Source organism: Sinocyclocheilus grahami, unplaced genomic scaffold (assembly GCF_001515645.1).
Source record: "Sinocyclocheilus grahami isolate Dianchi unplaced genomic scaffold, SAMN03320097.WGS_v1.1 scaffold10.1, whole genome shotgun sequence".
In the NCBI taxonomy this organism is placed as follows: Eukaryota; Metazoa; Chordata; class Actinopteri; order Cypriniformes; family Cyprinidae; genus Sinocyclocheilus; species Sinocyclocheilus grahami.
Window position 1 is genome coordinate 2,250,320 of NW_015505189.1, and position 25,548 is coordinate 2,275,867.

At 37.8% G+C, this 25,548-nt stretch overlaps 1 protein-coding gene across 1 annotated transcript; it reads right to left on the minus strand.

Moving 5' to 3' along the window:
- Positions 1-25,426, minus strand: LOC107593432 (exostosin-2). The gene is made up of 14 exons (XM_016283157.1): positions 25,090-25,426; positions 24,751-24,974; positions 24,430-24,519; positions 22,252-22,368; positions 21,973-22,168; positions 18,942-19,081; positions 18,189-18,282; positions 13,801-13,932; positions 8,924-9,113; positions 6,681-6,847; positions 4,897-5,040; positions 4,550-4,678; positions 1,829-1,911; positions 1-1,023 (listed from the first exon to the last, which is right to left on the minus strand). Exons 1-14 carry the CDS (start codon positions 25,402-25,404, stop codon positions 885-887), a joined length of 2,160 nt encoding a protein of 719 aa, XP_016138643.1. The 5' UTR covers positions 25,405-25,426; the 3' UTR covers positions 1-884.
- Between the last annotated feature and the right edge of the window lie 122 nt (positions 25,427-25,548).

Below are 25,548 nucleotides of genomic sequence, written 5' to 3' on the forward strand. Positions count from 1 at the left end.
TTTCTTTCCACTCTCTGTTTATTACATATAATACTTAATGTCAAAGACAAACAAACAACAAAACAATTCAAAGAAATAGAGACATCAAAAAGAAATGTGACTAGAATACATTATGAGTATGAATGAGTTCTTTGCAGTTTCATGGCATATAACCATATTGTAATCAGCTGTACAGTATATAACGCTGCAAATATTGTCTTTTGATATCTAGTAATACCCAAAATACACTTTAATTAGGCAGACATAAGAGCTGAACTAAAAGGGGAACATTTATATAAAATACTTTTTTTCCAGGAACATTCAAAAAGTCAGCAACTGAAGATAAAATGAAATGTCAATACTGATATAACTCAAACTGTAATATTAAAATCACTAACAGTGACTGTGCAAAACAATATCTCATGTACAAACTAATGGCCCCAACCCAACATCTGAGATAGTCAGTTCAAGTTATGCTACAATTTGTTCAGCATGATGTATCTTTAAAATAAAATAAAAAAAGTTAAACTACAAATGTAAAATTACATTAATATATATATATATATCCTCCACTGTTTACCAGTGGGCTGTGAATCATCTCTATGCGTTCACTTTCCTCACACAGATATAGTTGTCAACCACAAGGAAGGTTTAAGACCGAGCCAAACTCTGACCTGTCCTCACAGAAATCACCAACTGACTCGATGTGTCGTCCTGTTTCAGCAACCGTCCTCAAGAGTGAAAACATGATAATAAGTTATACAGTGCATCATTTCCCATTAAACAACTAATGGAATGGCACTCCTCAAAAGTCATTAGGTCAGATACAGAACGGGAAAGAGAAATCCTGGAGTGTCCATAGACTGTCTGAGAGATAAAAGTGGTGGGAAAGAGCTGTAGTCGTGTCACAGACTACCAATGTTGGGGAAACTTTTGAGTTTCTCTGGGAAGTCGTCTTTATAGAGTACAGGATCAGCACGGTGCTCGACAACCTTCAGAGGCATGGTGCCAAACACAGAGGCGAACTTGTTTATGCACTCAGATCTGGAAAGGAAAAAGAAAGAGACTGAAAGAGTGGAGGAAAAAGGGAAACATGGATAATACTGATGCCGATGCTGGAAAATCTGTCTTCCAGAAATGGATGTTGAGGGAAAAAAAAACATTCATGGTAGAAACTAACCAGTGTTTTATAGAGTCATCTGAATCATGAGGTACATGCACAACGTTAAACAGGGATCGGACGTTTTCAAAATGCCTGGCATTCCCAGGACCCCGCACTTATGACAGGAAATGTATCGAGAGAGAAGCATAACCAGAGGCAGAAACCCCTTCATCAATATAAACAAGTGTGACCCCTGGAAGGGTTCAGCAGTCAACGGAGTCCCTGATTGGCTGCTACCACTCCGTATATTCACTTCAAGGTCAAACACTCTCTCGCAGGCTGCTTCGACTGCTTTAATTCCTCAAACACAGCTTGGAAGTATGAAACCAATCATCAAGACTGATTATGCTTCAGCGGATGAGGAAACGGTTGTGATTTTCAAGGAAAATCAATTCAAGCCTTTCTGATGCATGCTTCGCCTGGTTCATACTTGAATTGAAACACAGAATGAATCAATGATTTGTGGTGAACCTCTGACAGAGAGGAAAGTCACAGTTCTTTGAGAAGGAACGTTTTTCGTAAGGTCCAGTGAATTTGAATGTTTTGATCTGAAAGCACAGGAAAGCATCTCCTGTACTGTGCTACAATGAGCCAATTGTTGGTTAAACCCAAAATGCGTTTCAGATGCCAAGAATGCTGCCAGAGCCCCCTCTGCCCATCTAAAGGGAATCCCTGTTTATACTGTACCTCTCCACCATGTGTGTCTGGTCCAGCGACAACCCGTCAATCGCTGTGCACTCCGGGCACTTGAATTTCTTCCGAGGAGTAACCTAGAGAAAGAGAGAAAATCAAATGTGATGTATTTGATCGTTCACTCAAAAGACACAATGAGCTTTTTTGTTTCAATCTCAAACTAAATCTCAGTTTTCAGTTAGTTTTAGTGAAGTTGTTGTATTCTTTTGTAGTGTTTGTGTCCATCTTACAAAAAAAAGTCCCTCAAAGTTTGTCCTAATAAATTTTCCTAAAATTTCTTCCATAAATACTCAGTCTGGTATGCCCTACAACAATGTTTCTCAACTATAGTCCTGGTGACCCACCTACCAGAATGTTTTGGATGTCTCACTAATTAAAACACCTGATTCAACTTATCAGCTTCTAAGAGTTTTGAATATGGTGACATCTAAAAGATTCTGGGAGTTGGGTCCCCCCCCCCCTTTTTGGTTGCAATTTTACTATAAACAACATGAATAATCAATAATTAAAATAATAATAAAGTATATTGAAATATACATGAAGAAACTTTTCAGTAACTTGTACTGTAATTGCCCAATCAACCACAGAAAGACATCAAATAAACATTTCAGGAAAGCTGTTAGCTAGAAAAAAAACCTACACATTTTTTTGAAATGGCATTTGTATTCAGCTAAAACTGCAAATATACTGTTAAATATATAGACTCTATAACAAATGTATTATATTTTTATTTGTTATTGATGTCTTTAGTTTTTTTTTTTGTTTAAATAAAAATGCCTGAAAATTGATTGGAATATTTACAGAAGCAAATCTTTAGGACTTTTATATAATTAGAGAGATAATTAGAAAGCAGACTTTTGTGTTTAATTCAGTGCATAAAACTCAAGGTTTTTTTTTACCTGTTCTTACCTCAAAAAGGTCATACAAAAATTTTTTGTCTGACCAACATGTGTCTGTAGCTCCCAATTTAAAGCTGAGAAATCATGACACACTCCTCATATTAAAAAACAACAAAATCTGACAGCATTGATAAGATTGTTTAATAATGAGCTGGGGCTGTAATGACGGGTCTCTGTGAACTGTGTGTGTGTGTGTTTGGGAGCTGAGTGGGAGGAGATGACTTGATGACAGGTCATATAAGTCAGATGTAATGAGAGAGCCGTCCGTGCCCATGGCCTAGCTAAACGACCGTATCTGCCACGCTCATTAGGCGAATGATGTACGACCCCTCTACCCCATCCCTCCTTCAACAACACACACACTTGACTGACACTCTCCACAGTGGGAGCGCGGGATTGGGGCACTACGAGGTGTGGGTGATGTGGGGATGTGGAGGAGAGAGGGGAGAAGGTTCACAGCGTAACTGACTGCAGAATGAATGTGCCCCAGTGAGCTTAAAAAAACAGAGAGCGCAGGAGAGAGGCAGACAGTGACATCCAGATAACAGAGGTAAAGGCCAGGACTTTACAGGCCGAACAGCACCTGGACAGAGTCACTGTAGACTACAAACTGTAGATGCTGGAGGAGAAAGGTGAAAGCTGATCAGAGACAGAGCTCCAGGGAACACTGTCAGAATGCTCGCTTTCTTTTAGGGAACGCCCACATTGATTTTTAAAGGGGTCATAACACACACAGTTTCTGCCAATCTCATGTTAATCTTGAGTACCAATAGAGTAGTATTGCATCCTTCATATCTCCGAAGAGTCTTTAGTTTTATCAGATTTATAAAAGACAGATACAGCTTCATGATTCTTTCGGAAAACAGTCGAGCTCCTGGAGACGTGCCGTGGGCAGAGCTAAAAAGTCAAGAGCATGCGAAGGCGAGGCTTTTGCATAGAGATTGTCTGCAAGCTGTGACATCGACATAAATAAAACAGGAACAAAAACACACTTGCACAACTCCATTGTTGCCCCAGAAAAATAAAGTGCATCCACTGTTCCCTTAACGCTGGGTTCTATGGGAAGCTGAACAATGTTATCTTTCCCTCACAACCAAAAACAAATTTCTTTGATGACATTGTTGAGCATCCTTCATATCTCCGAAGAGTCTTTAGTTTTATCAGATTTATAAAAGACAGATACAGCTTCATGATTCTTTCGGAAAACAGTCGAGCTCCTGGAGACGTGCCGTGGGCAGAGCTAAAAAGTCAAGAGCATGCGAAGGCGAGGCTTTTGCATAGAGATTGTCTGCAAGCTGTGACATCGACATAAATAAAACAGGAACAAAAACACACTTGCACAACTCCATTGTTGCCCCAGAAAAATAAAGTGCATCCACTGTTCCCTTAACGCTGGGTTCTTTGGGAAGCTGAACAATGTTATCTTTCCCTCACAACCAAAAACTAATTTCTTTGATGACATTGTTGATTTTGTGGTCAAAAACAAAAAGTAAAATTTAGGGCTGTACGATAAATCGCATGTGATATTTAATGCGCATTTTGTCAGTAAAGCCGGTTCTGTAATCAGTGGTAAATCTCCATCACAAGCGTGCTTTCACATGGAGCAGCATTTACTACACAGACCCGTTGTTCCCTGACAAGCTGCGCAAAACCACGTTCATATATGATCGTGGTTTTGTGCAGCTTGTCAGTGAACAACGGCTCTGTGTAGTAAATGCTGTAAATCATGTAGTAAATACTAAATCATGAAAGCACGCACGTGATGGAGGCACTATCAGAACACAATCGACCATATCGTACTCTGAGGTTATGTTACCTTTATTGGGGCTTTGCCAGTGATGTTGGCCACAAGGAAATTCATGGCAATATCCTCACAGTTCATATGAGCATCCACCCAGTTCTTAATGTCTCCGGGCATTTTATACGTGTAGAGATAGTTGAAGTACTGAAAAAGAAAAAGAAACTGTCAAAACATTTTTTGACAATGTAAGAAACACAATGAACCATTCTGATGAAACGAATGACCTTAATTGAGGGTTTTGAATTACAAATGACGATAACCTCTCTTGATCTCTAAGGGACACCATAAAGGGAGGACGGGGACATTGACAAGATTTTGGCACAACCCTGGACGGAAGTGACTATGATGGATTTGTGCTTTACCTTATGATAGAATGCAGCTCCAGTCAAGACCATTGACACTTCATTGGTCCACTCAGATTCATATTTCCACTTGCCCATTTCATGGTCCCACAAGTGGAGCCGTCCAGGATATCCAACCAGCCTATCTGGAAACTCACGCCACACCTACACACAGACACAAACAACACATCTGAGACATAATATAAACCATCACAAAATCTAAAACTATAAAGGATCAGTCAACTATTTAACAATTAGAGCCATTTTAGATAATGCTGGCTTCAAAGGATGGTAAACCTTGAATATCAAGGGTTAAATCAACGAAGTTTAGGTCTAACGGTTTGTTAATCCCCAAAATGACAGGCAGGCCTACATGATATGATGTAGAAATTCTTGAATGTCATTCCCCTGTGGCAAAAGCAGCTAGTGTTTTAGCCAGGCAGCCATGTCTAAAGCTGTCTTCCATTTCATACAATTATCCATAAATGATGCTTCATTCTCTCAATAGTGTATAAATGCCTGCAGGTGAGTTGAAGGCAAGCCTGTAGCCATGGACAGCATTGCTTGTGCCGTCATCCTTCATAAAAAAGTAAACCTAAATTATAAAAATAGAGACTTCAACCATAAGGAATGCTTTGAGATGCCGAGCACAGATTTAGGCAACAGAGGATGGTTCAAAAATCCTGCACTGCATGTAAGCTCAACTTTAAGTAGGAGTGACCCAAAGAGGTACTGGGATCACAGTTCCGCTCTATCATCATTGTGCACGTGGAGAAGACAATTAATCCCTAGTTGTTTCAGAAACAACCCCTGGAAATACTGTGAATTTAGGCAACTACTTCAATCGAATCTATTTAAATATTTTTAAAAAGGTGGTTATCCAGTGCAATAATCAGTAAGTCACATGCAGACTAAGTAAGAATGCTAACATTTCTTTCAGTCTACCCAATTTCAAGGTATTTTCAGACCTGTAGTTTGTCTGTTTTGTTCCCAAACAAACCAAACTAACTAAGAAAAAGCACCAGGTTCCAAAGAAAACTTTAAATGCTTGAAAAGTAAGCTCCAAGTATATAGGGAAAAATTTATTAATTTCTCCCTGAATCCAATAATGGCTGAATTTGAAATCACGAACTACTTTTACTGAATTATAATTAGTGCATCCAAAATAAAAGTACACTACATTTCAAATGTTTGGGGTCAGTGAATTTTTTCTCTTATGCTCACCAAGGCTTTATTTATATCAACAAAAATACAGTAAAAACAGTAGTATTGCAAAATAACATTACAATTTATAATAACTATTTTAATATATTTTACAATTTTCATGATTTCAAAGCTGAATTTTCAGCAGGCATTACTCTCAGTCTGATCTTCAGTGTCACTTGATCCTTCAGAAATCATTCTAGTATTGCTCACTTGAAGTTCAAGAAACATTTATTCTCAATGCTGAAAAGGTTGTGCTGCTTAATATTTTTTGGAAACCATGCTACTTTTTTCATGATTCCTTGATGAATAGAAACCTCAAAAGAATGGCATTTATTTGAAGTGACTTTACTGTCACTTTTTAACAATTTAATGCATCCCTGTTGAATAACAACAATAATAATAATAATAATTTCTTTCAAATTCTTGGCCCTAAACTTTAGAAAAAAAGCGTATGCGTTATGCAAGAGGACTGGTTTGCGGCTTCAAGACCCAATACTGATTTACATCAAGCTACCCGTATATACTAAACCTCCTTTGTTGTAGTGCATATTTTTGTAGTAAGTAGTAGTACACAAATAGAGATTCAATGCTTTTACTACCTCATATCCAAACTGCAGCTCATCTGAGGTCAACATGATGATGTCATCATCAATGGCCAGGACAGCTTCTGTTTCGATCTCATCAAATGGGAAGAAGCGATTGCTGAGCTTGTTTTCTTTGGTGCGGACCACTTTAAGAGGTACTGTGACTTTGGGCCAAAGAGACTCTGTTACAGAGAGAAAGAAAACCGTGAGCTAATAATAATTCACTGTCAGTTTCAGAGAAGATGAAAAACTATGAGAGATGGCAGCAACTGTGGAAAAGAGAGCGTGGGTGGATAAATCTAAACACATCACTGAGTAAAAGCACATATGAATCTGACCACACTTACATTCTTCTCAGGGCAGAAGAGACAACGCTCTTTATTTTCAGTTGTGTAAGAGCTTGGGAGGAGTTCAGAGCACGCAGAAGACAGATGGCACACACAGTCACCTAATAAAACTGACGAGAGAAAGTCTACTGGAACTCAAACACAGAGACCCTAAGGACTGGGGGGAGTCAGCGATTATACCGCTACCTCAAAGTCGGGGTATAGACCCTGGAAATCTTAGGAGATCTGGAATGAGCTCATCTCCGTTAGGTCAACGCAATTCAGCCTATAGTATACTTCCACAAGATCACACAACAAACTATGAAAGGGAAAAAAAAGAAAAGAAAAAGTATTTCCTAACCTCCGGAAAACCTCCCTGGCCTCAGACAAAGGCTGAAAGAAGGGCCAGATCTTCACATGCAAGTAAACTGATACTGTCACCACATCCAAGCCTGGCACAGAGGATTCAACAAAGACACAGACAAGTAACAAAAAACACAAACAAGATGGACTACAAAGACAAGTAACATTTTAACAACTAAAACTAACTGGCAAAATCCAGAGCAGCACAATGCACAAACTTAAGACATTAACACATCATAAATCTGCACCATAAGAACAAGCAGGAATCTCGACTGTGTCAAATAACTTGTGCGAAAGCTTTTTAATGGCCTGTAATCACTTCCTTGCCCTGTACTGATTTTTCACTTGGGCTGAACTTTATGTACGAACATTTTAAAAGAGCTTTAGCAAATTATATCCCCCGTGACACCACCATATTAAAGCTCTCCTCCCCTCCAAGTAGTAAGCCCATTGAGAAATTCCCTAAATGCAGTCCTATTGTCAGAAGTCGCCAGCACCTCATTAAAATGACAAACAGTCAAGACTTGGGCAGTTACTAAAGCTGTTTGAAATAAACAAACATAATCAGCAATGGAAATGGTGTGGAGGAAATCCATCCTCATCAGGACCTGAGCCCCTGGTTGACCCGTGAACAGACCTTATTAATTCTAATGGGTCACAAAAGCTTGAGCCCAGCTTCACCGACGCCTCTAATCAAAGGCAACAGCGAATCATTAGTCTACTTCAAAGTATTTCCCTTCATAATGGCATTAATCAAATCTATGGAGAGGATATATTTAATTCCCCATTCCTTTTTTTCCCAGGGACTTCATAAACAGACGAATACCTAATCGCCTTGTATCATTACAGGCAGAGCCACAATAAATAACTACTAATATCAGCTTATTTTGACAGGTTTAATGGGCCATACATTTGACCACAGCCGTAGGAAAGGGAGACCGTTATGAAAATTATCCTTTTGGTTTGACAATAAGGTTTAAGGGTGGACGTCTGGTTAAAACAGGCCATATATCACAATTAATTAAAATACACTTCATTCGTCTAGTCAGGCATAATAGGACCCATAGATATCAACAGCTCATAGTCAGTCAATGAGAAAAGCAACATTTCTGCCATCTCCTTACGTGCATCTACATGCCAGGAGCAGTACTACCAAACACTTCGTATCTGAAGATAAACCAGAGAGGTTTGGCCACAGCCCAAGGCACATCATGCTTTCAATTCTCCAACCTCAAGAGGAACACGATTTGGCTATTCACTGGCTTATCATTCATCTGTTCCATATGAGGGGTTTCATGTCTTTTGTGAAAGGCGCACAACTGCATTTCATACGAGTGTCACATTTTCATTCTATAATAACTGAAGCTGTCAGAACAACAGTGTAGATTTAGTCACAATCTCTTTTCAAATTCAACAACATGCTTAACAATAAAATCCATTTGGTCAAGCTAAATATGTTTTATTATCCTGAACGAGTATGGCAAAAACCAAGAAAACACCAAAATACAGCATTTAAAATTACATATGGTACAGATATATAATGCAACCCTACAACAATGTGACACTAACCTTCAGGGGGGCTCTTGTTCTGGTTGTTCCACACCACCAGTAGTTTGGCCAAGCTGGGCACCTTGGAGATCTCAGTGATGACCCTAAAGAGACTTTCGATTCGATCATAGGTCAAGACGACAGCCGTGAACCCAGGTGAACGTGGCGGTATGAGAGGAAGGAAAAGTGGACTGTTCACACTTGACCATTTCTGTTGAGATAAAAAAAATCAATTTAAATGAATCAGTGGGAAACTCAATTCAGTGTACCTGTTTTATTATCTTTACTACAAATGCAAGTACTTTCCATGACTTATTTAATGACTTGAAGAGCAGTAAGATAATCAGCAACCTCGGCCAAAACATGGCTTTATTTGGAAACATGCATGGACTATAAAATTGAAAGATTACGGAGAATGCTAATAACCAGCAGTGGTGGGTGGGTGATTAAAAAGTGGCACGGAATGTTGAGCACACAACCAACAAAGTTTAGAGCAGAGTTAAGAAACAGCTGGAGCAGCATGCCATGACCTTTCATTGAGCCAAACATTCACCTAAACCTTCTCCTTCAGACCAAAAAATAAATAAATATAATAATAATAATAATAATAACAGTAACATACATACACACATACAATAGTAGCAACAACAACAACCACACACACATACTCATATATATATATATATATATATATATACACACATACATACATATATATATATACATATACATATACATACATACACATACAACCAGTCAAAAGTTTGGGATCAGAACGTTTTTTTTACAGGAGTTTATGCTCATCGAGGCTGCATTTATTTGATCAAAAATACAGGAAAAAAATTAATATTGTGAAATATTATTATGATGTAACATAACGTTTTTCTATTTTAACATGCATTAAAATGTAATTTATTCCTGTGATGCAAAGCATCATTACTCCAGTCTTCAGTGTCACATGATCCTTCAGAAATCATTCTAATATGCTGATTTATTATCAGTGCTGGAAACTGTTGTGCTGCTTAATATTTTTTTGGAACCTGTGATACTTTTGTTCAGGATTCTTTGATGAATAAAAAGTTCAAAAGAAGATAATTTATTTAAAATAGAAATGTTTTCTAACAATATACACTACAGTTAAAACATTGCCAACATTGATAATTCCAATAATAAATCAGCATAATAGAATGATTTAAGGATCATGTGACACTTTATACTGGAGTAATGGCTGATGGAAATTCAGTTTGCATCACAGAAATAAATTATATTTGAAAGGATATTAAAATAGAAACCATTATTTTATATTGTAATAACATTTAGCAAGATTACTGTTTTTTTCTGTATTTTTGATCAAATAAATGCAGCCTTGATGAGCATAAGAGACTTCTTTAAAAAACATTACAAGTCTTACTGATCCCAAACTTTTGACCACATATATATATACTTTTTTTTTTTTGTCTGAAGGAGAAGGTTTAGGTCAGTAAGTCAGAAGCCAAGATCTCACTCTCTATAACCTAGAGAACTGCTATCAGCTGGACTTAGCCAATAAGCTGCCCAATAAAGCATCTCTATCATGACAGTCCTGTAAACCTTCTATCGCAGTATAATCCGCTGAAGGCTTTGTGTGCATAGGTGCTACATTCCTTGCGGTAGTCTAAATTTCAAAAAGTGGATGGATTAAAAGAGAATGTTTTCCTTAGCTGACCTTAGTGAAATCTGGCAGAGAGCAGAAGATGACAACATGAAGATCCAATACACTGTGGTCAGATATTAAGAGCTAAACGAAATACTTCCTTGCTTCAGGCTCTTTGTCATTCCATGGCATCCGTCCATCCTTTTCCTGTTAACTGTTTTGTATCTGAATTTGATTAGAATGTTAAACTTCCTGGTGTTCTTCTTGAAATAAAACGCAAACATATGGTATCCACTGAAGCTTGGTCAAAACATCAACAGCTCTTAATATTCCCATTACTACAAAATAAGTATAGAAACTGAGAACTTGAATTCCAGTGTCAAGCATTTATAGAACAGTAAATGTCATGACTATTGGGTCTAGTCAACACCAACTCAGTATGTTTAATCTCATTAAGAGACCATCAACATCAGTTTTCTATCTATTACTGAAGATCTCAAACCACACAGCCCAAAAACATAGATCTCTATTACACAATATTTCTCAGACCCATCCTACCCTCACTTCATAATATTCTGAATTATTTCTGGACATACTCAAGCTTGGAGCTGTAAAATAGTTAAATATTAGATCTAAACTCTTTCTCTTGGGTATGTAACTGTATATTGGCTCATATTTGTATTTTATATCATTTCTACATTATTCCGTATGCTCCTTCCACAGTTCTGGTACTTATAAAACCAGCTTACTGTGCCTGTTAATCCATTAGACCACCATCAATGCAAGCTCAAGTTTTAATGTAAAGTGATACACCTATTAATGAGCACAATTCCGATTCTAATTTGGATCTCTTTTGTTGCTATTTATCCCAAGCTGTTTTGTCGAGAGTGCAATTTTATGATTGCACTCCAATGAACTCTGGTGCAGCAGGGGTGCAGATGAGCACTGGCAGGACTGGGGTGAAGCAGGGGTGCTGGGACGCTATCGGCGTCAGTGGCTGTCTCCTGCCAGTGTGGGGCTTGGCTCATCTTCCTGGCATGCTTTAAAACAGCCTGTAAACTCCCAAAGATGCACAGACTGGAGCCCAGATCAAGTGACGCTGTAAAGTAAATACTGCGAGTGCTTAAAGGGCCTCTGATGCGGTCATGAAGACTGCTGTTTATTGGCCTGAAGGATAAGATCTGAATGCAGACTGAGTACACAGACTTTCTTTACCGTTCATGGTCTCTTCTATTTTGTCAGTAGCAGTGTTGGGCAGTAACTGTAATTTGATTACTTTTTTAGTAACGGAGTAATTTATCGTGTTATAATTTTCAAAATAGTAATTAGAGTATAGCTACAAACCGAGGTCTCTATGCGTTACTGCCGCGTTACATTGCTGACAGAATGCAGTGATTTATAATCTAGAGATTGTAAAAAGGATGTAGCTCACACACTGTCGAGTCAAGTGCCAGTGGATTAGAGACCTGCTCCCGCAAGACCTGACGAAACAGAGAGCGGTGCGGGACAAGATGGGCGAGTGCTGCGGGTGGGTAGACACTGTGTGCGGGATGCGCGGGAGAATAAAATGATTCACGGGACTCCCACAAAATAGAAATATCTAAACATAAAATATCTAAAACAAATAAATTGTTATTCATCTATTGCACAAAAGCAACATGAACTAATATAAATATAAACGATTAACTGGTGCAAGTGTATGCAGAGTTTCTATTTAGGCTATAACACGTGTTTGCAGCGTTGAGCAATGCAGTGCTGAAATTCGCGTACTCATGAATGCTCTCATTATAACACACGAATTGTAGACATTATGAAAGATTCATTATGCATATATTTATTGAGTTATAACAGAGATTCCTGAGATTGCGATGAACTGAGATGTCTTTTAGAGATTATAAATGCAGCGCTCTTTGCTGGCATTCTAAAAATAAAAGTGCTCTGTGAATGTTGATGCTTTAATAACAAATATTTATCGGGAGCATCTATGCTGGGATTTCATAAATTTCATGGAGAAAAAAGTAACGTAACTAGTAATGTAACTAATTACTTTTGAAATAAAGTAATCAGCACAGTAACGTGATTACTTTTAAAAGGAGTAATCAGTAATTTGATTACATTTTCAGAGTAACTTGCCCAACACTGGTCAGTAGAGAAGAGATACAAAGCGAAGCAACAAATAACAAACAGCTCGGTGCAACGCCAATGAAAAAGAGTGCTTTACTTTTAAGTTGAAGACTAATTTAAAGACTAATTCAGGTTTTCAAAAAAACTCACCAATGCATAAGGAAAAATAAGGACCTGGTTTGAAGAGATTTAGTGTGAAAGATTATTTGCATCTGGTGTACAGATCCTAAACTCTGTAGCCAAAGCTAATTACATTTTCATTTCTATCAAAAAAGAAAAAAAAGAAAGAAAAAAACATCAAATCTTTCACTTTGTCTACGTAAAATTCTCACCTTCATTTAAATTTTCCTCATAAGAGTACTAATAACACTTCCTTTAATCAAGGTGTGTGTTTGATTAAAAAACTAAAAAGGCCCCACGAAATGAGACCCGCAAGCAGAGATGCTATGGTGCAAATAGCCCACAGCAAGGCTGTGGGCCCGTTACACCCTCCTATCCAGCAGGCTGTGGAAGGTGCCCGCAAATAGAGAGCCGTGGTTAACTAGCTCCTTCACAGTGTCCGCCACGGTCTGTCACCATGGACACAGCCATCCTTCGTACAACATCAGTCAACCATCCTGCTAATAAAAAACAAACTTTATATGCCAATGGAAATTTCTTTGAGGTGCCTGACACCAAAAGCAGAGGGGGAAATTAATTAAAGTACCACTGTGACATGTAAGTGGTAAGATGAATAAAGAAGAACACTGGGGTGTGGTGTGTATAAGCTCGGTCTGAATGCTCTGATCTAATTGGGCAGGCTCCAGTGCGGTTCGGTGCATGTCGAGCTTTTGTGATTTGTTAAAAGTAAATAAGCAGGAAAACAAGACAAATTTTTTATTTTAAATTGTCCATACACTGTATTCCAAAAAAGTCACCAAAGAAAGTTGAAAAATCATCATCAGACATCGTAGTAATTATCATAGAGTGCTAAAAATAAATAATCACTGTGAATTTGTTGCATTCAACATTCAATCTGAGAAAATTTAGATTATAATTACAGCCATAAATAACATGTGGGCAGTTTGAAGAAACTACATTTAAACTGTGAAATGCATTGTGTGTGTGTATATTAAAAAAAATGACCAAAAAAGTTACTTACAACTACAGAAGGATTGTTCCACTCTTCGTAGGTACGAGCTGCATAGGGGTAGATGCGATCGTTAATGATCTGGAGAGTTGTCATGCCAATAGCCTTCATGGAGCTGAAGTAGGCTTCCCAGAACCAGCGGGCCTAGGGAACAATAAACGGCATGACTTTCAAATATTTGTGAAAAAAGCAGCAAAGCACAGACTGATGTGCAGCCATTAATCCAGAAATGTATAAGCACACAAAAAGCAAGTGAAAAATACAAACCAGAGGCATAAGATAAGGCCTCTCACATCCCTCAACTCCCACCATCCTGCTCGTGCCTTTATGACCCCGACACACTTTCAAAGGCAAAACAGCCCATTAAAGACTGGTGACATGACTACAGGGACCATTCCAGACGGTTATGAGCCCTTTAGACTATCAGTCTTTTAACTTTTCCACTCAAGTGGCACTGAGACTGCAGCTAAAGTTTAAGGGCAGAGGTCAGGTCATTCTACTGCTGCAATGTAACCACACTTTAGCCATGTTGCTTGAATGCTGTTATAATGCTGATTAATTAAGGGGAAAAAAACATAGTACCATTATACAAATTTCAGAACTACCATTCAAAAAGTTTGGGGTCAGTACAATTTTTAATTTTTAATTTAATTAAAAAATACTTTATATTTATTTAAGCATGGATGAATTAAATTGATCAAACGTAAAGAACAGTAAGACAGTAAAGAATTCTACATTGAAAAACATTTTTTTTTTACTTTCTATTCAAAGAATCCTGTTTTCAACATTGATAATAATATGAAATGTTTCTTGAGCACCAAATCAGCATATTAGATTGATTTCTGAAGAATCATGTGACATTGAAGAATGGAGTAGCGGCTGCGGAAAATTCAGCTTTGCCATTCCAAGAACAAACTAAGCTTAAAAATATATTATCATTAATTAATTTCTATGAATTATTTTATATGAAGTTATTTTCATTTGTAATAATATTAACAATATTCATGTTTTTACTGTATTTTTAATCAAATAAATGCAGCCTTGGTGAGCATAAGAGACTTCTTTCAAAAAGTCCCCCCCAAAAAAAAAATCTTACTGGCCCCAAACTTTTGAAGTGGACTGCATATATTAACTACAATGAGAAATAATTTTTATAATACCATTAGAGAGAAAAAAAGCCAATACCTTTAAGAGTTACTACCAAATTTAGGTATCTGACCTATATTCAACTTGACTTTAAGCTTTAACAATTAATCCATGAGTGTTTAAAAAAAAAGGGAGAAAAAAATATATATCACCAACCACCAATACTGCAAAAACTAAAAAAAAAAAAAACAGCCTTTCATTATTTGCCATATAAGGAGGAAAAACAATCTATACATAATCTGTCAATGCAAGAACACACACTCTTTTCCCTCCACTGCAGATCTATTAACAAACCCAAAGCTCCAACAGTGAGGGGCGAGGAGCACATAAGAGTTAATTACCCATAAAACAGTGCTATCTTCTGCTAGGAGGCGCCATGCCGCAGTGACCCAGCTCCACCCTTCCTGGTCCTGTTTGACCCTGATCTCTTTAACAGGGTTGACCAAGTGCATGCTAGAGGCAGCCTCATTACCTGGCCTGACCACAAACAGTGTAAGATTAGGTCTGACTACAAAGAGTCAAATGAGACCAGGGTGAAAATAAAAAATAAGAATAATGGCGTTTCAACATTTTCCTGGGCCAATTATTGAACAACATCAGAGAGTGCTAATGGCCTTTCTTTTAAAAACAACAATTAAAAATAATTTATTGTGTCATTTGGTGAAATAGAGGTTTGTGCAACACATTAAAAAAAGAGAATCCTCTGACCATTTCAGTTACTCTCAAGTGAACTGAACTCTGAAGGTATTTTTTTTTTGCTTGTGAGTCTTTTGCAGCACATCTTTTCATTGGCTGCTGCATTTGTTGCCATATACCCAACCCAGAACTCAGTTCAGCACATTAGAAGAGTGCAGTGGCCCCCCCTTCCACTGGCCCCCAAGGGCCTGGCCCTTAAACCTTAAAGAAATACAACTACACAAAAACAGCTTTTCTTTTTATGGAGAGGGGAAGAGGATTCAAAAAGACTTTCTGATCCCAAGGGGAGCGCAGCTGCCCATAAATCAGCTCGTGATGAAAGTTTCCTTTCCTACCAGGAGAAGGCAGAGAGAAAACCGCACCCACCAAGAGCTGAACCCGCCCTGTTTGAACGCTTGCAAGAATTTTTATGAGGAGGGAAGAGACGGAGTCTCGTAAGAGAATGTTGGTTGCTTTTCTGACACATTTAAGGTTGTTCATGTGTTAAACTCTTGAACATACAATAATCATCCCTTTATCTTATAGGACACGGTTACTATAATAACTGCGGATGGGAATCAAAGAATTAAATGGTTCCAAATCATCTTAATGATTCTGGTTCCATAAATGGTCTTACTTTTGAGGAAGAAATATTTTTTAAAAGCAATGCAAGTTATTGCAAAATGATGACATAACTTCAATAATAAATACTATAAAAATAAAACCACCTCATCTGAGTCATTCGTTTAGGAATAGGTTGGACTTGGCACAGATTGCACTGTATGGTTGAGATTCACCAAAAAGAAAGAGCTCACAAAATTGATTAGTTCTGGAGAATGTTGGATAACACAGCTTGTGCATCATTGTTTTGACTCACTAAAAAGAACAGATTCATAAGAGTTATTTGTTATGAAGAATCGGTTGGGCTACACTGGTTGACGTGCATGGTTTTGATTCACTAAAAAGAACCAGCTCCTAAGAGTCATTTGATGTGGGAATCTGACTATACTTGTCCCGCTGTAAATTTTTTCAGTATATTTGTCCTAAATAACTGCTAATATAACAAATAACATCAATCTATGTGCTGACAATACTAAATGACCACTAGGCAAAAGTACTGAGCACTGTCATGAGTAAATCATGCAAGCCAACTCATCAGCAACATCCATGCGGTTGATCCATGCATTGCTAGCACTCTTCAATCCGTAGAGAGGGCACAACCAAATCAATTCAGCAACAGGACATGAGACGATTTGATGAAATGTCAGAAACAGCTACTTCCTAAGGCTGAAAGCCTTGGCAATCACACCATGAAGTTTCAGTAGTTGGCTGCTCCCTCTATTGGTCAAAATGCAGAGAAAATCCACTTCACCTATTCCTCACAACTGTCTGTAATACTTCTGCCTCCTATTATTTGCAGCATCTGCATTTTATACAGTCCTACACTGAAAGTTCAAGAAGGTTGTCTTCTGGCAAGAAGAACAAAGTAGTAGGATTTTTTGTAAAATCCAAGTAAGGTATATATATCTAGAAGCAGTTCTTTTGTACAATAGCAACCATACAATCGCTCTGCTGTCTGGAGGTGGTATAGGCTAGTAAGAAAGGAGTGGACCAAGATGTGTTCAAGTGTGGGCTGATATCTCACTGGCTTCATGCCATGTCATAATTCCAGCTCAAGATGTGTTTTTGCACACTACATCCTAACACCACCCAGAAACCTGTGGAACTAAACTACAACATTCTCCTCACACAAAATATTCAACATCGAGCTGAAGAACTTGAGACTGTTCAAGAAGCCAATGCCAATGGAAGCAGAATGCAATTATTATTAATTATGGCTATCGTATAGTATTCTACATGGCAATATACTGACCATAATTATTACAGAGTGAAATCAAAAGATCTCTTTACATGCATTCCATGTGGTTTAGTTGCTTTAACATAAGTGTACAGCTGAAAAAGCTGAAGGGGAAAAAATGTAAGCGAAAGTGTGCGGTTAACAATTTGTTTGGATAAAGATACATCACTAATACTTAAAATTATCTTTGATCATGATTTACTATGGCGGGAGAAATTTCATATTTAGAGAATCAAAAGTACACACTTGCAGGAATATTATTTTTGGCATTATCTCACCTGTCTAATGGTTATTTTCATAGCGGAGCTAGTAAACCATTGAAAGGAAGAAAGAATGTTAGTGGAGAAGAATAGAGGTTGTGATTCTTTAACCTTGCCTTCACCCTGTATTAAACCTAATAAGACTGCACACTTTTAGTCTGAATGTGACTCTTTTGAACTCAGTTTCCATCAGTTTCGACAGCATTTGGTACTGTTTACTAACTGTCACAAAGGGCTCAGGGTTGTTGGACTGCTTTTCCACAAATAGCTCCAAGTGTATTTGTAATTCTGTTCAAACTTTCACAGAAAAGGATAGAGTGAACAGTACAAAATAAATTGTCTTCACATTAATTTTTAGTCCTTGGGCTGACCCAAGAAGTGAAAATGACCTAACAACCACCATGATGGACAGATGCTGCTAATTTTTTTCTGTCACTGCAAAAGTGAAAACACATTCATACCTGTCTCTGCATCTCCTCCACCTGTCTGTGAGGGATGCTCTTCAAAATAGTGTACATCTCTGGCAGCTTCTCTTCTGGAATGACAACAGACGCCCTGCAAGTACACACACACAAATGACTATTCAATGCACTTGATTTTCAAATGACCTAGTTAATCCAGCAACATTGATAATTGTGACAAAATCAGCATATTAAAATTATTTATGAAGGATCATGTGCCACTGAAGAATGGATTAATGGCTGCTGAAAATTCAGCTTTGCCATCACAGAAAGAAATTACATTTAAAACAAAATATTTCATTTCATAAGTGAAAAACAGTTGATAAATTGTAATATTTCACAATATTACTGTTTTTACTATATTTTTTACTGCATTTATACTGTCTTTACTGTAGATTTTAAATAAACTGGCAGCCTTGACGAGCATATGAAACTTTAAAAAAAAAATAATAATAATTGACCACAAACTTTTGACCCCAAATTATGATATTGTATGTTAAAACTTCAAATACATTTAAAAATATATTTATATGATCATTTTGATTAATGAGGTCATTTTTATTTCTAAATCCTCATGAACTACTGATTTTCTTATTATTCAGGGTTAGCTCATGACTTCCTGAAGTAATAATAAAGTGTTCAATATGATTTGTCTTTATTAGATATTCATAAGGCGATCAGTAGGTCAGGTACCATATTAACTTTATTCATGAACACTGGAGACTGACACAAAAACAGATTTTTGACCTTTACCTTTTCCAGTCCAGCACTTCAGAGAAAGGCAGAATGTAAGAATCAGCCATGATGACAGGGACACATCCAGCCTGCAGCACGTCACTAAGCGTGGCTTGGCCGAGCCGGGCCCCTCGCAGAACAACACAGAATGATGACTCCTACAGAACACACAGGGGACACATTTGTCATCTGTAATAACGATACACTCTCAGACCTCTTTGTAACAAACAGCAGTGCGATCTAGGTGTGTGGTGTGAATGAAGGGGTTGCAATGAAAGGTGCTAGGATCAGAGTCTAGAGTGGCTTTGTGTTGAAAAGGGGGTGATGGCTCTCACAGGGATTTGGCCTCCGCTCCTCCTCACTGTGGAACGTCTCCCAGATGTGCTGCAGCACCCAACCCAGATGATAAGCATACTTCCTGTCTAGACAGGCCTGGACGGGAGATGAGCATGGTGGACAGGAACAGCATTTGTTTCTTTTGCTTACACCAACGGAGGAATGTGTTGTGGTGGTAAAGAATGCTTCTGGATGGGTAGAACATGTAAAGTCTCTAGGAACATTTGGGCCAAGCTCTCAAAGGCAAGATGGGCTTAATTTACACAAAGATGTAATGTATTTTCTATAGTAAAAATTTTAATCCAAATGGTCCAATATTGATAATGTAAGCAATTAAAAAAATAAAATAATAATAGGTTCAGTATGTTTTCGATACAGCAAAAAGAAAGAAATGCCAGAGAAATTTCCTTGATTTTTACAATTTTTATATTTATTAAAGCTAATTTTTTACTTTGAACAATGATGGAGCTATACTTGACCCATCTTCTGGGGTGTCTTCTTAGCAGCATATAAAACAAAACAAAACAAAACAAAAACAGCTCCGGTTTTAAGTATTCCAGCTGATGTAGCCTATTGTCATGTAGCAGATTAATCTTTTCCAATAAGTTTCAATTGATTTTTACCTTTAATGGGCCTTTTTTTCTAAAAGTGTGAATCACCTTTTGAGTCAATTTTTTACATTTAATCAGTCAATAAGACATTTGGGCTGTTACCAACCAAATGGAGTCAGTATTGACAAAATTCATCTTTGCAATGCAGAGGAAACATAGAAGCTGCATCTGAATGGCATTTAGATGCTTTTACACACTGTTTAATGCAGCTCAGAGAGACATGTAATTAGAGGTCTTCACGGGTCAACTTGGATCCGAAAACCCGAGCGGGTTCGGGTACAAAACTTCGACGAGTACCTCGGACACGGGTCGGGTTCGGTATTAGCGGCCTCGGGTATCAGGTAATTTAAAATAAACATGCTTTTCCCAAATGGACCCAATTAGACCCGAAATCTTTTAAACTATCCCGAATGCATAGGTTACTTTCACTTTCGTGTTAAGAGAGGAACGCACATAGAAAAGGAGCAAACGTTCGTAATCCTCGCACACAGATATCATCTTGTAGATATGAGATCCATCAGGAAAATCCACTCGCTTCATTGTGCTGCATGTTCAAGCAGGGCTTTTCTTTTTTGTGTGCAGAAGCCTTTTGCCGGAGATCAATCCATGATTAGGCTATCGATTTATTTTTTATCAAACTATCACGTTTATTTTTCAAATCCACTGGTCACAATTGAAAGCGGAGCTCAGAAATACCTTGTATCCATCAGGCAGGCACTAATATAAAGTAACCTAATAATAAATTGAATAAATGTTAAATAAATCAAAGTAATGGAGAAGTGGCCAAATCAGTCAACAGGACACCGGGATTTTTCCTGACTGACTGCGGGGGCTGCAGGCTGTACACACGTCAATGCCGTTTACGTTCGGGTCCAGTCGGGTTCGAAAATAAATGCCGTCGGGTCGTGTCGGACTCGGGTCTAATTTCATCGGATCTGTCTCGGGTCGGGTTTTTCTTTAAAAAAAAATTTAATTTATGCACGTCGGGTTTGGGTAAGAAGTGATTCGGGTCGAATCGGGTCGGGTACAGATTTAGAAGACCTCTACATGTAATGCTTTAACCTGCAGTTACAAATGCATAAATAATGTTTTGATATTTTAAACATAAAACGTTGGCAACTGATGTTTGAAATTATAAAAAAAATGAAAAGATACTTTAAATGTGAAATTAAAACCTCCAGTAGGTGGCACCAAGTCACTGTTAACAAGTGAGTCATTGCGATTGAACTGAATTATTTAAACGGGTGATTCATTCAGGAACGAAACACGATCATGTTGCTCAGAGACGCAAAATAGTGCTGTGGTTGTGTTTGGATTTATTTTTGTTGGCGAAATTGAGCAAAAAACAGGCAACATGCTGTCTAAAACGCAAGTCTATTAATTAACTTCTTGCTTATTGAACTGTTGTAAAAGCCACTTGTAATCATGCTCTCTCTCTGTGCGCACTCGCACTAGTCTAACCTAATAGGATAATATGCTGTAATAGGATTAGTCCAACAAATCATTCGGTTTGTAATGCGTACTGAACCGAAAGCCTCGTATCGAAAGGTTCAATACGAATACGTGTATCATTACACCCCTAATAAATAAATATATATATATATATATATATATATTTAAAAAATTAGGGCTGACGTTTCTATGCGTTAATTTGGTTTGATTAATTATGGAAAACACAACATATTAAAATTATAAATGCATTTAACACAAACCGCCACAACCCAGATCTGTACGTAATCTTACATTGCATGCAGTTGTTTAGTGGCAAACATGATGCAGGGTAACACCTGTATGATGTAGTCTAGAATAATGAAGTTATATACCCCAAAATTTTATTTTATGTAAATATATTTATATAATTACATATCATGTAATTAATTTAATTAAAAACTTAACAGCCCTAAAAAATTATATCAAAAATTAAATATGATATATTTAAAGTCATTATACATACTATTTCTAATATATATTTTTAAATAAATTTAAGAGCTAAGTGATTCTAATATTGGCAACATTTAAAATATGTTTTAATATATTTACTATGTGAAATTCCATGTGAATTCAATGTTGTTTAATAAGAATGGATGTGTGGAGAAACCAACCTGTAAGATTTGTGGGTAGTCGTAGACCTGTCCTTTATAGCAGCGCTTTCTGACCGATGCCAAATCCTGAGAGAGATTACTGCATTTATCTAGGAGGAGTAGGGCCTCCCCATTCTCCTCCTTCAGCCTCTCCAGTTCCACACGGTATTCCCGATGGATGGCCGTCTGAGATGACAGAATGAAGTAGCGTCGGGGCCTGAAGTAAACACATATTATGTGATGCCATTTTTCGTCATTAAATATAAACTGGTTAATCAATGTCAATAAGCAAGATCTCACCCTGGCTGCCTCTCAGGAAGGTCCACCTCAGCAGATAAAGGGCTATACACGGGGATGCTGACATCATAACCCTGCCTGTATGTCCATGTGGAGAAGCCTCCCCCAGCCAGCAGAGCTCTGTGAAACAAACGCAATGAAGATGACAACTCTGTCGCCGCGAATGTCTGCAAAATGCACTGAAGATAAAACGCGTCCTTTATCTGGTTTTACATGACAAATGTGTGAACATGCCACTCCGAAGCATTTAACAGAGTTGCCTTCGCGTCTTCGTTCTACGAGTCAATAAAACTTCAAACGGTGCTTGGTTTGAGGGAATGGAGTGAGTATAGGGAAAGCTGCAAATATGGCCACGCAACATACACTGTCTTTTTATCTCACCCTACACATATGGGCAGCTGGTTCTGATGAGGCTGTGCGCCAAATGGAGCACAGCTGGATGAGCCCAGGAAATTCCCTACAGCTCCAGATAAGTGCTCATCATTTCAGGGCTTTCTAGTACATAAAACTCACCTTTTCCACCCAAAGCAAAAGATCGGCCAAGTAATAGGCTGAGAAACATGGACCATGTTGCAGTAAATACCAGGAGATTATGTTTGTCTGCCTGCTCTAGGCGGTAGTGTGCTATTCTCTTTCATTATCACTCTCACTGCATCTTTGATCTCTGGGTCTAAGGAACGCACTAGGATGATGATGATAATCCACATTAGGACATTTAATTGAAAAGAAAAAACAAGTTGACATCTGAATAGGACAGTTCTGTGACACTGATACGCATGAATATTTTTTTTGGGATGGATGTCTATTTTAATTATATATTGCAAGCATTCCAGTTTCTCTCAATACAAGGGTGTTGAAACACCAAGAAGATCCTTAAATCCAGCATGGATATCTTGAAGAGTCTGGCATCAGTCTGTCAGCACTGTGGTTCAATGTCATTGTGGACAACCATGAAGTGTCAATTCAGTCACACTAACCTACAGAGGTAAAATAGTGCCATGTTGCAAACTTACAGAAATACAACTATCCTGAGACCAAAAAATATAAGAGAGGATATGAAAGCATTTATTGGTTCTCGGGTGACATTGCTGCTGCACAAGGTCAAACATAGAGACACACTGCCCTCAATTGGCGAACATTACATCCAGTCTCTATTGGAAATTAACTATTGTATGCAGTGACAAATTTTACCCTATAGAAATGGTTTCAAGGGCATTTTTTAACTTTAAGGGCATATTTTATCTAACTGTATAAAAACACTGTATGTCTTCCATTTATATCAAAGACTGCATCTTAACTAAGATTAATCTGAACAAGAATGGTTCTCGTCTTGGTTTCAAATGTGGGTGTTGGGAGTGTTCATGTTTAGTGTTTTCAAGGCTGAATTAAAAAAAAATAAATCAACACCACTCGCTTCTGAAACAGCAAATACAGAGCAAATTGACACTAAGATGTCTGTGAAAGGACTAAACTCACAGAAAATGAATGAAATAATAAATACTGAAATACATCGTGTGAAAGAACAAATATTTCCTAGGTTTCACCATACCAGCATTCCAGCCAAAATTCCAGAATGAGAAAGTTCTGAATCTGATTACTGTCCTCACAAATATGCAAATAAAATGTGTAGTATGAAGGGTATAGAGATTATCTGACAAACTCTACATTACCGTTCAAAAGTTCAGGGAATGGTAAGAGTATCTTAATGTTTTTGAAAGAAGGTTCTTATGTGATCAAACAAACAGTAAACCTTTAATATTGTGAAATCCTATAAACATTCCAAATAACTATTTTAATATATATTTTAAAATGCAAATTATTGCTGTGATGGCAAAGCTGAATTTTCAGCAGCCATTATTCCAGTCATCAGTCTCACATGATCCTTAAGAAATCATTCTAATATGCTGAATTGGGGTTCAATAAACATTTATTACTATTATAAATGTTGAAAACACTTGCGCTGCTTAACATTTTTGTTCAAAAGAACAGCATTTGTTTTAAAAAGGAATCTTTTGTATCAAAGTAAAACTCTTTAGTGTCACTTTTGATCAGTTTATTGCATCTCATTTTAAAATCTTACGTTCCCCAAACTTTTGAATGGAAGTTTACATAATTTTAACATTCAGACTTCCTCACATATTTAGCAATTTTGTTTTCCTGTTAATTTCAACTAACTCTCACCTGTCTCTGGGCACATCCAGAGCTGTATTGTAATCAGGGGGTCCTCCAGGAAGCATATTGAACAGCAGGTGGTTCATGCCTTTGTCCCACCTAAAAACATATCAATAAACATATATAGCTTGAAACAGTCAGTTATGAATTGAAAAGAAAAGAAATGAAGTGTGTGAAAAGATGAGTTATATAAATAACAGTTCCGAAGAGTGCCAGAAGTGACACTGTAAAAGAGAAAGTGCTAATGTAATTTTTTTAAAAATTACATTGAGGACCCAGTAAAGCCGAGGTAGGCAAGGGTAATTTGCAAATACTCAAAGAAGTATCTACCTGGGCAGCATGGCCAGTGCTTGAGCAGTTTCACGAATCCGCAGAGAGTTCTGATTCAACACATCAATGGAGGGTATGAACAGACATGCTCTGGTCACATCATCAGTGTAAAAATCACTGTCCGATATGGCGCTCAGCAGGTCATTGTATTCTCGAGAGAGGCCAGTGCTGCTGATGGGCACCCCCACCTCATCCACAAATCGCTGAAGAGGATAGATAAACACCTGTGTACAAACACACACACACACACACACCATTAATAGATAAAAATAGCCCTGTAATGACATCCAACCTAATAAACATAAATCAATAACACAGTACTTTCTCTCTTTGCATCACCTTGATTTTATTCTTGGGATTATATCCACAGCGATACACATCAAAGCAAGTGTGCATTCGACAGCTCAGGTCCCCCCTCTCAGGAATAGGGCTGCTCATAGGTATCCTGACCAATGGAGCATCATGCACACTACGACGGTCCAGACTCCATTCTGCGGAGGATTCAATGGAGTGAGGCCAGAACTGGAACATCCCCGTTGCAATCAACCCCAGTAAGACCACAGAGAAGAGGGTGATGTAGTAGATCCGGTGTTTAGTCTTCATACGGGGTATGAGTGCAGGGCCCCGGGAACCGTACTTCACTGATGCACACATGATGAGCCTTTCCAGAGCCAAACCCACTGCAGAAGACACAAACAACACTGATGAACATCTGCACATGCACATGTCAGAGAATATCATCAAATAATTTAATAATAATTAATAACTGATTTAAGGACTATCACACAAATGTATGAA